Source organism: Mustela erminea, chromosome 6 (genome assembly GCF_009829155.1).
Source record: "Mustela erminea isolate mMusErm1 chromosome 6, mMusErm1.Pri, whole genome shotgun sequence".
NCBI classification, from domain to species: domain Eukaryota; kingdom Metazoa; phylum Chordata; class Mammalia; order Carnivora; family Mustelidae; genus Mustela; species Mustela erminea.
Genome location: NC_045619.1, coordinates 11,206,729 through 11,222,777, shown reverse-complemented (window position 1 = coordinate 11,222,777; position 16,049 = coordinate 11,206,729). Strand labels below are relative to the sequence as shown.

Below are 16,049 nucleotides of genomic sequence, written 5' to 3'. Positions count from 1 at the left end.
AAGAAGTTTTTTGTCACGTTTTCATTCTTGGTAATGTAAACAAAGTGGCCCATGGTATGCCAGTGTAGACACAAACCCGCTGCGAATGCACAGCAATGGGCGTGGCTGCAGGGGAGGGAACGGGAATGGCGGGAGATGATCCTGAGCCACTGCTCAGGTGAACTGGATAATCAAGGCTGGCTTTGCACGGGGGGAACGTGGATCCCGCTTCAGATTTACAGGGGCAGAACATATGTCCTTTTCTGAGAGGTACAGGAACCTTGGAGGGGCATTAAGGCTGTGTTCTCATGGAAAGGCAGCCATGCCTGGTGTGGAGAACTCTATGATCTAACTTTGCATGGCTGGCGCTTTTTATTAAAATATTGTCCCTGGGACCTTCTCTAGAGAAGTCTTCCTTGACCTCTCAGAACAAAAGTACCCCCAAGGAATGCCATTTATCTATTTATAGCTTGTGTCTGCCTCAGAGAAAAGGTCAGTGGAGCAGAAATGATCTTAGTCACTCTGGTGGCCTCTGTGCTTCCTCCAGGACCTGGGATACAGCGAGACACCAGTAAACATTTGTTGAATAAACCCTGAAAGTAGAGGCTATGTGAAGTACCTTGCCAGAAACAAAGTAGGAACATCTGCTTCTTGGTGGTTGGGACGATGTGAGAATGGGTACAGATAAATGAAGAATTAGCTGCTTGTCTTATCTGGTGAGCAGAGGGAAGTCAGGACTGATGAAGTATGGCCAGGCCTTGACAGTGGGCTCACAGGCAGCAGGATGCAGTGGAAGGTTTGAGTCAGGACTGAAGCCATCAGCTTGATGGCCCAAAGAAGGACGGAGATAAGTAGTGGACAGATAAAGTAAATGAAGCCTGTGGAAGCTGGTGCAGTTTTTAGGCCCCAAGGTTGAAACGGACTTCCACCTGCCCACACATCCCCCGCTAATCCCCTGGACTGCATCCTGGGTCTGCAGAGCCAGTCTGGTGAGGACCAGGCTCAACTCCAAAACCTCATGGCACTTAACACTTTCACGTGTGCTTTTGGACAATCTACCTATTTTGAAGACTCCCCAAGAAGCATGTTGCATGTCTTAACTAACTTCCATGAAACCAATAAACGTTTGGTTGCTGAGGCTCAATTACTACTATTATTTTTAAAGATTTTGAGAAAGAGAGCATGAGCAAGAGGAAGGGACAGAGAGACAACCAGATTTCCCAATGAGCCACCATGACCCCCTGGGCTCAATTACTCTGATTAAAATAGTAACCAGGAATGTTGCTCAAGAGCTGAGCCCATTTCCTCATCAGTACAATGACTCCACTCTGACCAGCACTCCTGTTCTGCATCAGGCTCAGATGAGATATTTATAGAAAGTTTAGCGTAATACCGGGCAGGGTAACTACCTCAAACCATCAGGAATAGAACGCTATTCACTTATAAAAAAGTGATAATGCTTATCCTAAGCATTCTGTAGCTGATTTACGACACACTGCCTTGAGGGTGCCGGCTTGGGACTCTGTCACCGGCACAAACCAAGCTTGAAAACAATTTATAAACCAGTCCTCACCACCCAGTGGGACACCCATCAGAATCTCCTGGGGCAGTCTCCTTCGTAAGCTGCACGCCCACCTCAACCTTCAGAGACCATGCCCTCCTTCCCTTTACTAGTGATTTATGTCACTAGTAAAGGGCAGGAGCTGAGTCTGGCACATGGCCAGCAGGCACCCCTGCCTGTGGAAACAGACCTCTCAGGGGGACCTCTGTTAGGTGCCTCAGAAAACTGACAACCATCCACGGCAAAGGATCATGTCAGGTGGTTCCAAGAACAGAAACATCTAGGACATTCACCCTCTAACAGGGGTATGAAACGGGTAACAGATGAAGGAGCCCAATTATGAACTCCAGATAGAACACAGCCGTATCTCACCATCCCTCTCCCAGGAGGTACTGGGGAGAGAGGCTGCCAATCCCAGTGCAGCACATGATAAAGGTAAGAGACTAAATAGTTATTCTTTATTCCACTGTCACACTTCAGACAGTACGAATCAGATCAGCATTCCACTACGCATCCAAAACCCTTCCAGGCTCAGTGGAACGACAAACTCCGGCTTCACGTCATCATCTGGTTTAAGTTTCTTCCTCTGAAAGACAGAAAACGTTAGAGAAATGAGGCATGTCACGCCGGGGAAGTGCTTGTGATTTTCCCCACTGCGTTCTGGATCGTCATGAGGCTACGAGGAACTTCCTGCAGTCAGATGGTGAATGAAGCAGCAAAGAGGCAGCCCGGGGCCCGTGTAACCAGCCCAGAGCATCTTTCCTCCTCCAGACCACTGGCTAACCATTCCGCCTTTCCCTCCATGCTTCTTTCCCACCTTGGCCTCCAGGAGGCCCCTCTCCCCCCGCACCCCTCATGGGATCTGAAGGCTCTGGAAGCAGCTCCAGGCGCCGGAGGACAGGCTGCTGCAGAGTCGAGTCTCCAGGAGCACTCAGCTGGTCCCATGTCAGGGCTCCAGAGAAGAGTGGCCTCGGAGCTCGGTCCCTAGCTAGCCTAACAGCCCTGCCTAGACTTCAGAAGGCGGCCTGCCACACACCTTCCTCCTCCTCCTCCTCCTCCTCTTCATCCTCATCGTCCTCATCAGAGCTGAACGTGCCGTCCGGCAGGCTGTAGACGCGGATGACCTGCTTGTTGGGGTCCTTGAGGATGAGGTACTTGCCCTCCTCCAGCTTCATGCAGATGTCGATGACGCAGCGCAGGATGCCCCAGGCGTTTTCCACGCTCAGGTTGATCTGGCTGGCGAACTCATTGGGCTTGAACTGCTGTGTGCCCAGGATGACGTGGCGCGAGGAGTCCTTCACGTGGTACCGGGACACGTACCTAGCAGGGGAGAGGGGTGACCATGGTGGGGGCAGGCCACACAGGGGCACAGCCACACCCGCAGCCCCAAGTTCTTCCCCAGGGACAGCGGGGAGGCCCACCCCGCCCTGCCCGCTGACCGCCCCTTGCAGCCGGTGGATTCTGGGCGCCTGCGCGAACCTCACCCCAGCTTGAGATACTCAGAGCCGGCCAGCAAGGCGCAGCACGTCCACCGGGCCAGCTTGTAGCTGTTGTTCTTCAGCTCAGTGGCGATGACGGCACCTCGCTGCGAGTCCAGCTTCTGACGCCAGTCAACGCCATTGCAGTGCTGCGGGAGGCAAGCCGGGCCCAGGCGTGAAGGGGGGCCCCTACTGCCGGAGGCCTGGGACCTCCTCCAGCAGAGAAGGGACTCCTTTGTGGGCTTGGCTTGGAAGCGGGGAGTCCGCAGGTAAATCACAGGCAAAGACACGGTCCCTGGGTGCACGGGGGGGCCCGGCAAACCCCTAACCCTCTTGTCTAGACCAGGACCCATGCGTGCACAGTGACACAAGGGCCGTATGAATGGCAGTGGCAAGAGTTCACTGTGTGCGGTGTGGGAAGGGAGAGCTCCCCGGAGGGAACGTGATGGCTCCCCCGGGGAGGATGCTGACAGAGGCTGGAGGTGGCGTGACGGGAGAGGTACTGAGGGAAAGACAGGCTGCAGGTTGGGTCAGCCCTGGGTGGGGGAGGAGGCCGCAGAGAGGAGGCCAGAGTCTGACCTTGTGTATATACACGGGCAAACAAAGAGATCATCTGCTCCTACTACCTCGTGCGCAGATGTGGGAACTTGGGACCCAAAGTGAAGTGACTGGCTGAAGGTCATGTGCAGAGATTCTCAGATTGTCTTGGTTCATGGCAACCAGAGGCCTTCCCAAATACTAGTCCTTTAAGTAGTCGGGCCCAAACGGTTTAGGAATAAGACTTAGACAGATACGATTCCCTCAAGACCACTCTTGCGAGTTTGCTGTGGCATTTCGAGAGTCTCTCCACATAGCTGTGTTGCACGGTGGGAGCAGTGTTTTGGACAATGAGTTGGCAGAGATCAAGCGAGTTGGGGCGGGGAGGGCAAGTACACAGTAACAGGCGCGATCGACAGCATCCTGAAGTGGGCGATGACAGCAGAACTGAGGGAGAAGACGGATCGCAGAGCCGAGAAGCCCAAGCAGATCTGAGGAACCACGCTTACAGTTCAAGGTTGAGGCTTGGGCTAGACACAATTCTACTAAGTCATCGGGAGTTGACTCCCGATGGCGCCGACCCTTGTGTGGTGGGAAACCGTGCCGATGAGGAAAGGTCATGCCCATGGTTAGGCACCTTCTATGTCAGGGTCATTCTGCGCATGTAACTAAGGTCCCTTAAGATAGGGAGACCACCTGGGTGCAAGCCGGACACAGAGAAGTCAAGTCAGAGGCTGGATGCACGAGAACAACCTGCTGAGCTGTTGCTGATCTGAAGACAGAGGGGACCCTCGGGCAAGGGATGTGGGGGACCTCGAGGAGCCGAGAAGCCCCAGCGGACAGCTGGTATGAGAACGGGGCACTGAGCCCACAACAGCAAGGAACTCTGAATTCTACTAACTAGAATGAGCCTGGATGTTTCTTCCAGAACCTTCAGATTCATTTTGAGCCTTTGTTACGGAGCAAGAGAAAACGAACACAGAGCTCTATGGAGAAGTAACTGTGGCATAGAGAGCTGTGGAGGGACTGACCTGAAAGGCGGCGCCACTGGAAGTCAGAAAGGAGGGGAGCCAGCAGAGAAAGCAAGAGAAGGACTGAAAAAATGTGCGAGGCTGGAGTCCGGGAGCACCACAGAGGGTAAAGCCACACGGCGACAGTGACGCTGAATGCTATCAGGGGGACCGGCGGAAAGTCTGAGAAGAGGCCACTGGCCCAGAGCCGAGTTCGCAGCAGGGCTTCTGGTGAGCTCCTTCGTCAGGTGGCAGAGGCCAAGGCCGCCTGGGGAGTGGGAATCAGCAGTAGTAAATGCGGGTCCCCGAGTCTCTAATGAAGGCAGAGCACAACGGCCCACAGACTCTGTCTCATTAGACGCTGTTCGATGTGCGCCTGAGTTGTCCTTGCTGTGGAGGACCCTTTGTTGGGTACAGCGGCGCCCTGGAGCACTGCCCTCCGCAGCCGAGTCAGAAGCCCAGGCAGCTTCAGAGAGGGGCGCAGCCCAACGATCCTGCAGCACCAGCAGGAGAGGGAAGCAGAAAGAGGAGAGATGAAGGAAGCCCATGTCTTTCAAGAGGCCTCCTGAAGAGCCAAATCTTCGCTGATCTGAGAATCTCGAAATTCAAGAAGGGAAGGAGTTGGAAGAAGAAATCAGAAGGTTGGAGGAAAGGTTGTGGCTGCTCTAAGCAAAAGAACAGATCAAAAAAAGAGCTCCAGGACACCTGCCAACCCGGATGACGAGAGATCAAAACCAGACGCTCGCAGAGAGAAGCCCACAGGAGGGCAGAGCGGAACAGAGAGGGACAAAGTCCTGTGAGAACATCACTGGTTCCTGTGTGCCTCCTGCGTGCCACACGAGCAGAAAAGTTCTAGCCTTAGCCACGGTCTACAAAGGCATGATCTCTTTCTCAATGAGGAACTAAGGGGAGGAAAAACTCAGAAGACCAAAAAAAAAAAAAAAAAAAAAAATCTTGGTAGCTGTGTAAGTGACACACAGGGACACAAGACCAAGGCTCACAAAGGCTAGTCAGGGACAGCAGGGCCCGCAGGAACCACAGACAGTGTGACCAAGGGTGACTCACCCGGGAATCCCACTCGTTGAGGGTCTTGATGTTGATGAAGGACACTTCTCCGTTGGCTCCGGTCATGACGCCATCGTGCTCACAACGGACAATAAGGTCGATGTCGTCTCCAAGCTTCCACCTGCGGTACCTGCAGCCAACAAGGAGCTTGTTCAGCCACTGGAGACCCCGGCTTTCAGAGAGCCCACCCCCCCAGGCGGCTGACATACCGGTAGGCGACTGAGGCGACTTCATTCTTGTCCATGTCATCCTCCACGAATGGGTTTGGGTTGGGGAAGTTGTATCTTTCCTTCCCCTGCCAAGAGACAGAGGCGTCAGGAGACAGTGAGCACTCGCGGCCGGGCCCATTGACCAGACCCTGCGCTCGGCTTACTTACAGCCGTGGCCAGCCCCCTGCAGCCCTCCGGGGTGGGGTGGGTGCCGTTTACCCTTCCCGACCTCGAGCATGAACCCGGGGAGATCCCGAATGCTTGCATGGGCCGTCTGTGTGCTTCGTGTGTCTGAATGAGCAGCCACACGCCCCTCCCGTTTCATTTTTCTAGAGCGCACGCCACCACTTGTCATAAGAGGTTTGTTTCGTTTATGGTCTTTCCTCCTTCATTAGAATGAAGCCTCCTGAGAGTAGAACTCAGCTCACTGCTAGATCTCCACCACCTAAACAGTGTGTTTGTAATCAGTCTGTCAAAGAGCTGAAGGAATCCCTACAGCCGAGACAAGTGTTCCTAGGACTCCAGCCTCATGGAGAACGTCCGACACAACACAGAGCTCTGAAGTGCTGGGTCTAGGGTTCCGTCAGGCAGCCTGACCTCAAAGCCCCAGCGTGGGCTCCTCTGTGACAGACAGGGACCCCGTCTGCCCCGCTCAGTCCCACCCCCCCAGAACCCACCACCAAGCAGATGTTCTGGAAACAGAGGCCCAGAGGCTCTCACCGCCTCACCATTCTCAAGCACTGCTGGGAGAAGTTGTGGTTGATGTAGGTCGCTTCCATGGCCAAGTTGCGTGGCGAATTGAAGGAATTGCCTTCATCTTGCGGGGGCTCGTTGGCGGTCTCACTCACTGTCAGGAGGTCTGCAAAAGCAGCGGCGTGGTCACCCACCCACGAAACCGAGCCATTAACATGCCTGGCACTACGGGGAGGGGCGCAGGCCTGTCCTTCAAGGAACCACCACCTGCCAAGCCGGCTCTCCCAAGCAGGGGGGCGGGTTGGGGTGGGGTGGGACAGATGGGAGGAGTGGGGAGCGCTGCTAGGTAACTTCACATCTTCTCGTATGTTAAATTCAAGAAATCAGTCCTGTTTCAATCTTTTGGGATTCAAGAGAATGTCTGATTTTGTTAGCTTTTTGACTAAGAAAAGACCCTAAGCCTCAGGTATGGAATTGTATTGTTCTACCTCGCTGCTATCCTGCTTTAGTGACCCGGTTTCCCTTCGGGGCCTGCGTATTCGTGTTTGTGTGGTATCGAACGCATGCATGAGTAGTTGTCCCTTAATAAATACACTGATGTATGCCTTCGGCTCAGGTCATGATCCCTGGGTCCTGGGACCCAGCCCCGCGTCAGGCACCCTGCTCAGCGGGAAGCTGCTTCTCCCTCTCCCTCCCACTGCTTGTGTTCCCTCTCTCGCTGTGTCTGTCAAGTAAATAAATGAAATCTTTGAAAAAAAAAATACACTGAAGTAAAGGAAAAAAACCCTTAACTTAAAGAAAACTACGAAGTAAACGTCAAAGGTGGTACGGGAGCACGGGCAGAAGTCAGGAAAGTGCCACCCCTACATTCCAAAGTAGTAACATTCGGAAGCACGGTACTGGGGCCTCGAGGAGGTGCCTTGGCCTCGGCTGTCAGTGCTCTGGGGAGACAGACTGTTTCCCGCCCATTCTCTAGAACCAGGGACTTGCTCTGAACCAACATGACGGCCAACACCTTTGTGCTGCTCCCAAACAGGCTTCCTACCAAAGTCGGAGTTGTCCCTCTTGTCAAAGAAGAGCTTGGAGCCGACTCTCTGCACGACGATGTCCCAGGAGTACACGGAGCGCGTGCAGCCCATCAGCGTGGCGAGGATGGCGTCTGTGGCGAACACGTTCCCCTGGGTTTTTGCCAGCTGCAGAGAGGAGGGGGAGAAAGAGGGGAGGATACTCTCAGATCTAATCGGCCCTCTGCAGGGAGCGCTCGCGCCCTCACATCCAAGTACACACCCTGCTAGCGGTTGGAGTGGGTAGTCCGCAAGCTCCTGCAGGCAGGCATGCTGCCGCCCTCCTCCGCACCCCGCCACGAGGGACCGCAGCTCACTGAGCATGCGCCACATTCCAGGACGGCATGTTGCTGTGCTCTCGCCTCACCCCAGTGGCTTGTGTTAAGCACACTCGCCCCGCTTCCCAGGTGAGGAGAGGAGGGCTCAGGCAGGCGGCGCGAGGAAGGGTGGCAGGGCTGGGGTTCCGGGTCCAGCTCCACTTAATGCCCGTGTCACGGCACAGGCCGCAGGGTGGCCGCGTCCCAGCAGCCCCTGCCCCATCCGGGAGCATCAGAGACGGAGGGGGTTCCGAGGCCTAGGAATCCACGCGGATGCCCACGGGGCCCACCTTTCGGATGACAGGGTCGTCTGTGGTGGTGACGGTGTGGAAGATGCGCTTGATGCTCCGCAGCGGCTTCTCGCTCCTCGTGGTAATGCGGTCGAAGGCTTTGTCGTAGTACTCCAGCGCCCCGCAGCACTCGCTGAGGCCAGCGGCCAGGCGACAAGGGAAATGGCACCATCAGCTTTTTGTCTTCGTTTTTAAAAAGCTACAGAGCGGTGCCTGCGTGGCTTGGCCGCCTGAGCGCCTGACTCTTGATTTCGGCTCAGGCCAAGCTCTCAGCAGGCTCTGTGCCCGGAGGGGACTTGGAGTCTGCCTGACATTCTTTCCCTCTCCCCCAGCCCCTCCCTCTGCTTACGTGCTTGCTTTCTCTTTCTAAGAAATAAATCAATTTTTAGGAAAAAAAAAAAAAAAAAAAGAAAAAAGCTGTGCAATCCAAAGTCTTATCCAGAAATCCCACCTATAAAAGGAGAGAGGGTTCCTCTGTGGGGAACAGGAGAGACAAGCTCCCAGAGTTCACACAGATCCCTGTCTGCTAAGCTCTGGATACGGCTCCACAGAACAGCGTGAACACAACGGACTGACACAGACTCCCCACTTTAATGATGGGGAGACTAAGGCCAAGACAGGGACATGGGCAGTTACGGAGGCATCTGGGCACGCAGGTTCCTGGCCTGACGCTCTGGCCCCCACTGACTGACTTCTCTCTACTACCCGAGGGAAATAGCTCTTTGTGACATCAGGAGAAGCTCTGCCTCTGAGGAACTACGGTCTTTCTCTTCCTGCCGAAAGAGCCACACAACTCGCTGGTCCACACGCACACGCGCGTGGCAGGAGGTGGCAGAAGACACGACTTACATGTCCTGTGGCTCCGACACTTCCAAGTAGCGCATCTTCATCAACTGAGGAAAGTCCATCTCCTCCTTCACCTCCCAGTCACTGCGGACTTCCACCGAAGAGTCTCGGGGTTTCTGTGCAGAACCAGTGGAGGGAGAGCGACGGGCAGCGCAACAGCAGGAGGGGACAGGTTAACGCGCGGAGGGCTCGTCAAAAAATCCCTCCAGAGCCTGTGCCACACGCTGGCTGCTTGCTTGCTTGCTTTCTTTTTTTTTTTAGATTTTATTTATTTATTTGACAGACAGAGATTACAAGTAAAGAGAGAGAGAGGGAGAGAGGGAGGGGGAAGCAGGCTCACTGCCGAGCAGAGAGCCCGATGCGGGACTCGATCCCAGGACCCTGAGATCATGACCCCAGCCGCAGGCAGAGACTGTAACCCACTGAGCCACCCAGGTGCCCCGTCGCTGGCTGCTTTCTAAGACAGCACCCCGACTCTGGGCTTTGCAGTCTAGAAAAGGACCGAAGGGGGCAAGAGGTCAAAAACAACCAGGAATTTTCCTCCTAGGTGATGTTGGCACCCAGGGCACACCAGCTCTTTCACACGATAGAACTTCTGGCAGCTTCTTTTATGTCTCACAGGATGTCAGCCCAGCAAGCATAGCATCCCGCAAAACCTAACTGCTGCCGCCGGAGCCCGTCTCCTGCTCACGTGCGCCTCCTGCTCTCACGGCATCCCCACAAGCACCCGTGCACGAACGTTTACAGCAGCATTTCCCCACCAGCAGCAAGCGGAACCCACCCAGAAGTCTGTGTCCCAGGGAACGGGTAATGAAACGTGGTACACTCGTATCACAGACTTGGCAATAAGGAGGCCCTGGATGAACCTGAAAACGTGCTCCGTGGAAGGAGCCAGACACAAAGGCCCGCATGTCACAAGAGTCTATGTATAGGAAATGTCTGGAAGAGGCAAACCTAGAGACAGAAGAGACTGGTAGTAGCCGAGGGCTGTGTAGAGAGAGCAAAGGCTGGCTGCTGAAGGGCACGGGGTTCTTTCCAGAATGACGAGACTGTTCTGCTGGCTGCAGGCCCGCATCCATGAACATACCAAGAACCCCCGAACTGTACACTTGAAATGGGTGGACTGCACAGAGCGTGAAGATTCCAATAAAGCAGTTACAAAACCAAATAAGCAGACAAAACTGAATTTCTAGATAGAACTCTGGTGTGGATACACTACCTGTGACTTCTGATCCCACTTCTGCCTCACTCCGAATTGTTTCTGGAATTTTTTCTGCAGTCGTATGCGCTCTCTAGAAAGACAAGAAGACTCTGCTTTTGGTGCAGATCTTTAAATGAGTGGGTTTTTGAAAGGCAGAAGCTGCCATCCTCTTCTGCTAACCTGCAACACTGTCATTGACTTCTTGGAACCAAGAAAACAGGGGCTTCGTGAAAAAGAGCAGAGCACGAGTGTACACACGAGTGCTAGAAGAGGTGCACTGCCCCCTACTCTGGCCACTAGCAACCCCAGCCTGGGCAGGGCTGCTGGCCGACATGGCTCCCAGGGCCCTGTGTGAAGGAGGCCCTGGGCTCGGGCCGCAGCAGAACTGACCAAGGGAAGCACCAGAGCTCTTCTTACCTGCCCTCATTTCTTACCAGTGCACGGCCACTGCCGAGTACTCTCCTGCCGTGCTACCTGCCAACGATGGCCCTCGGAGAATGAGGGCAAGCTCAAACAGTGGCTTTGCTGGTGTCAGGAAGGTTTCTGTGTTTGTCTGCAATGCTGGGGAAGACAACTGTCCTCCTGCTCTGGCCCAGTAATTGCAGAGCACGCTCGGCCCTGGAAGGGTGAGGACAAGAAACCTCACCTCTCTTTCTGCTTGGCGCTCTTAGGCAGGGTCTGCAGGTTGAACTGCAACATGTTCCGTCGATCTTTGTCTCTGCGGAGGTTCCGCTGGGAAGTAAGAAAAAAACACCCGTGTTAAAATCCTGGGGATCTGATGGACAAGAGGCAAGGCTTAATGGGAGAGCTTTCCCTGGCATTCGCATGGACACAGAGTCACGTATTTTTTATTGAAGTAGGTTTACGGGCTTTTATTAGAGTTGCAGTTTGGCTCTTTATGTAGGAAGATGCAGCCCAACTGGATCATCTACTTAATAAAGCCTGCACACAGCGACTAAATGAGGCAACAGGCACCTTTTTACCTGACACAAGCACCCCCTCTTGGCACAGAGGTACGATGTCCTAGCCTATGACAAAAAGCCAAACCATTTAAACCTATCCCTGGACCCAGTAAGTTTACTTCAGCACAATGTATCAATGGTCAGCCACTTGGAAATCACTGGAAGACCCACGAAAACGCGCTTTCGTCAGTACACACAAGGTAGCATTTTCAGCAGGTGGCTGCCAGTGGTAATGGCCCCAAGACGGTCGGATTGCTGGTTCCTGGCCTACCTGTGCAAATCGCATCCGATTCCGCTGGTAGGCGGTCTTCTGTGTGCGTGCTGTGTCCACAAGCTGGAAACTAGTTTCGTCCTCCTCGTGGAAATAAGCATATTGACTTCCACCACCAAACTGAGAGGAGTACTTATCTGCAAGCAAAGGCAGGGATGTGTAACAGCTGCTACAGTTACTTTACACACATGCTGGTCTAGAGCCCTCCTATTCAAACTGTGCCCCCCGGACCCTTAGCAGAGGTGCGTCTGATGGACTCACCTCACATCCACCAAATCAGAATCAGAGTTTTAAGATCCCCAGGTGATTCATGTGCACATTCAAGTCTGAACAGCTCTGATCTAAAGAGCTTTCTAAGTCAAGACAGAGTTTGAGGATGTCAAGCCCATTTCATGCCCTGCCTTGGTCTGTAAGAAGAGGAGTCCACCTTTACTCTCCCAGAAGGGGCAGACATGGGGCGTGCGCTATGCAAACGGCAAACACCTGCACCACCGGGTGCTTGAGGCAGACACGTCCAACAGGTCATGTTACACTTTACTGCTGACCTTGGCCTCAGATAATCGTCACTTGGTGTTACAAGCAGCGCCTTCCAGCAATCTCAGCTGGCACAGAAAAACCACCACCACCACCACCCATTTACTGGATCGAAATCTTAGTATGTGGAGTCCTCTGACTGGCTTCCTAGGTTCAGAAAATCCTAGGCACTGCAGTACAAAACAGGAATGAGTTCAAAGGATACATAAAAAGATTCATGGCTCCCTGAAAGGGGAAGGGAAGAAAAAAAAAATCCCACTGTAACAGATTAAATCACTTCAATGAGCAGTCCAAGTTTTAGGGCCATAAAAAAAAAAAAAAAAAAAAAGTGGATACTGCCTACAGTTCAGACAGCCCTCAAAACTACGAATTATCATCATCATCATTTTGTTCCTTTTCTAGAATGCTTTTGGATGGAGATTACTAGAAAAAGCAACAATCCTCCCAAGGCCCTGGTCTGGGCAGTCCGTTGAACACTTACTCGTGTACCTCTTATCTTGGTATGTGGCACCCGTCCAGTCTGCAACCTGTGAGAGCAGTAGCAGAGGAGAGAGCACACAGGTCAGTCAGACACGTTTCTGCGGACCCAGAAACCCTGGTTAAGTGAAGACGCCATCTGGGAATAACTTAAGAGAGACTGGGGATCGTAAGGCCTTTAAGTGCCTAGCTCTGTTAGGACTACTGTTAAGTACCCAGGCGTTACAGCCTTCCCCAGCTGGTGTCCCCCTAAGGAACATAGGAGTTACACTTTGGAGAGAACAAACCAGAAATGGTTAATGGAGGGCTGCAGCCATAGCTTAAAAGCTTCACTTTCACGAACAGGCAAGTACCTTTCCTAGCCGATCCCCTTTGCTGAACGGTTGGTAGGGCATATCCCGAAACTGCTCGGGCACGGCACAGGGACCCCAGCCGGAGGGGTTGTCCTGGATCACGGGGGTCATGAACTTCGCCATCTTCTAAAACCTAAAAAATACAAATAATGTGAGTAGCTTCATGAAGAAAGGCCTCTGAGTACAAGCAGGCTTCCGCTGTGGGAAGCTAAGACATAATGACAAAATCTGAAAGGCAACACACAAAATGGAACACTCTGCTGTTGAGCTCCTACTAACTGAGTTTGTTTTCTCGTAGATAATATCGTGAATACTTAAGACATGGAAGACCACTAACAAAACTGATCTACCCTACCGCACCGACTCTCTGACACCCACTTTCCCCACTATAATGTCTTTGAAATGAGGCTGCACCTTATGCTTCATTGGCTCTCTTATCCTAATTGGCAGTTTGTCCTTCTTGGTGCTACATAACATACGTGTGCTTCTTTAATTCAGTAGTGTCTCAGCTTTGATTGAATGTAGTAACCTTTCTCCAGTGTAATAACCATGTTCTAGTTCTCAGAAACACCTTCACCAAGTCATACAATCCGTAGCTTCTCTAAGACTTCATCTGTTAAGTGAATAAGACCCTGGTTTAATTCACAGCACGAAATCACTGCTAAAGACTGGGTAGTTATACATATGAAAATGCCTGACTGTAAAATGCCACACAATTACATCTGGGACTTGCAAAAAATGTATTTACACACAGGGTGCTGAGAAAAAAGAAGTCCGTAAGTATAGCCTGATGTGTAACCTTTCTTTCTTGGTTCTTCTGATTTTCTGTCATCAATGCAAATCCTTATGCAGAACAAGGGGACACAGAGCCAAGCAAAAAGCCTGTCAGAAAGCTGAGGTTACCATAAGCCCTAGGTCCTAAAAGTGTCCATACGTCCCATGTTTGTAGATGTTCACCAGTTATTGTTCTTGGTGTCGACCCTGCATAAACCCAGTAAATGCCCCGAACAATCCTGAGGTAGCTTCTAGTATCATCCCCGCTCTTCAGATCAGAACACTGATGCACAGAGAAGCTAAGAAATTGTTCAAATTTGCAATGCTAGTTGATGAAAAAATTTGAACCAAAGCAGTCTGGCTGGAATCCACGCTCTGGTCATGCTATAGCTCCTCTGAAATAGATCTTCATCTGACAGTTCCTATCAAAAACCTATGCACTTGGGGCGCCTGGGTGGCTCAGTGGGTTAAAGCCTCTGCCTTCGGCTCCGGTCATGATCCCAGGACCCACGTTGGGCTCTCTGCTCAGCAGGGAGCCTACTTCCCACCCACCCTGCCCCCGCCCTTCTGACTTGTGTTCTGTTTGTCAAATAAATAAAATCTAAAAAACAAACAAAACAAAAACCTATGCACTGATCATCCATCGTAATCCTCAGGTGCGTTCCTAGACGAAAAGCCGTTGCACAAATATTTCCAGAGCAATCGAAGTGCACAGCACAGTGATCACAGAAAGCTCTCCTCAGTGTCCCACGATGGGGAGACTGAGGCTTCCTGCAGAAGTGAACCGGGGTGACAGCAGGAGGGAACATACCAGTGGGATTCATCCTCCGACTCTAAACCTAAGATATACCAAGGGAAGAGGACCGAGAGAAGAGATGGCAGCTTCAAGACAAGTCTCATTACAATGACTACTTATTGAGCCCCTACAGAGTGTCAGACACTGTGCTAAACGAGTTAACAGCACTAACTCCCCCACACCCCACATTTCAGAGATTAAAAGTCCGCAGCTCGGCCAATTAAGCTGTTGATCTGGCCACTGTTTCAAAACAGCTGATTTCCAGGGCTGTCTGCCCCAAGTCCAGCATTCTTCCCATTATGTTATAGCTCGGCAGCCACCCGAGAAGAAATGGGGTTGTATCCCTACCTAGTAGCCCAGTCAACAATATTTCAAAAAGGTGTAAAAAAAAAAAAAAATCCAGTTGTTCTGCTACAGTTCAAGAAGGAAGCAGACCCAAGGCTTGGCATGCATTTCTCCAGCAGGTGGGAAGAATTCGCTGGACTTCAACGGATACCCCATGAGCAGAATGGAACCAGAAGCACAAACAGCCGGTCAGTTGCATCGGAGTGACAGCTGCACCCTGGGCAGCGGAGGCACCCCAGGGCTCAGAGGTGCCCTGTGGCTGGCAGGCCACGGTGCTGTGTAGACTATCACAGCCACTCCAGATCGGATGCCATCAATCCAGAGGGGAGAGAGTTTCAGATCAGAGATCAAACTTATGCCACCACAGCCTTCCATTTCACAGAAAAGGGAAGAAAACCTTTGGACTGTGAATTCCTCACGTTAGGCTCAAACACTGCTCAGCCTGGAACCCCCCCCAAATACCTCCTTCACAGACATTCTGGGAGCCTCTGGCTACTTTGAAAACCCTGAGACCCAACGGGGTGAACAGGTAACTATCAAAGTCCCTCAGCCCGTGGCCGCAAAGCGAAGCGTAAGGCCAGGGGACCTCACCCACAAGGCCGTGAGCCGCATCCCTAAGTGTGTCCGGCCTGGGGTCCCCGAAGGTGGATTCTGCCCCGCCCAGCGGGGGGGCCCGAGGCGGCCGCAGACGTACGGGAGGTCTCTTCCGGGAGGCCTCCGAAGGCCGGGCCTAGCCCAAGCCGGCTCCAGAGATCCACGGAACCCTAGGGAACATTCCACTCACCTGTAAAGGCCTCTGCCGGGCCCGGATGGCGAGAGATGGTCCAGGCCGAACACGGCGCACCCGGTTACCCTCCAAGGAACAGGGAAAAGGAAGAAAGATGCGCGCGCACCGGCCGGCGCCGTAAACACAATCGGCGCTGTCGTAAACTGCCCTCTAGCTTCCTTCGGAATCCACGGCAGAGCGCACGAGTCGTAAAGCGACGGCACACCCGGAAATTCGTCACTATTCTTTGAGAGGTCTACACACGGTTTTCGAGGAGCTAAGAGGCCGGGGGTGTGTTTACAGTTACGTCACGGGCGCATCCGGCGACGCCCCGAGAAGGCGTCCAGAATTTTTGAATCGTGGCGGCGGTGCACTGGAAGCTGGAGGCGGGGAGAGATGACGGCCTCTCCCGGTCCCGTAGCGGTTCACGGGTATCGCTTCGGCCCTTCTGTATCGCAGAGTGGCCGGGGTTCCGGCTTGCACTGGCCAGTGGTGTGGCTCGGGTCTCACAGCTGGCGGCA

General features: G+C 53.0%; 1 protein-coding gene across 1 annotated transcript; it reads right to left on the bottom strand.

Annotated features, from left to right (window-relative positions):
* Positions 1-1,976: 1,976 nt before the first annotated feature.
* EIF3D (eukaryotic translation initiation factor 3 subunit D) lies at positions 1,977-15,678 on the bottom strand. The gene is made up of 15 exons (XM_032346406.1): positions 15,547-15,678; positions 12,848-12,980; positions 12,499-12,544; positions 11,484-11,620; positions 10,897-10,982; positions 10,269-10,341; positions 9,053-9,165; positions 8,204-8,336; positions 7,578-7,725; positions 6,568-6,698; positions 5,840-5,925; positions 5,631-5,760; positions 3,025-3,167; positions 2,577-2,860; positions 1,977-2,126 (listed from the first exon to the last, which is right to left on the bottom strand). The coding sequence occupies exons 2-15, from the start codon at positions 12,968-12,970 to the stop codon at positions 2,113-2,115; spliced, it is 1,647 nt and encodes a 548-aa protein (XP_032202297.1). The 5' UTR covers positions 12,971-12,980; positions 15,547-15,678; the 3' UTR covers positions 1,977-2,112.
* Between the last annotated feature and the right edge of the window lie 371 nt (positions 15,679-16,049).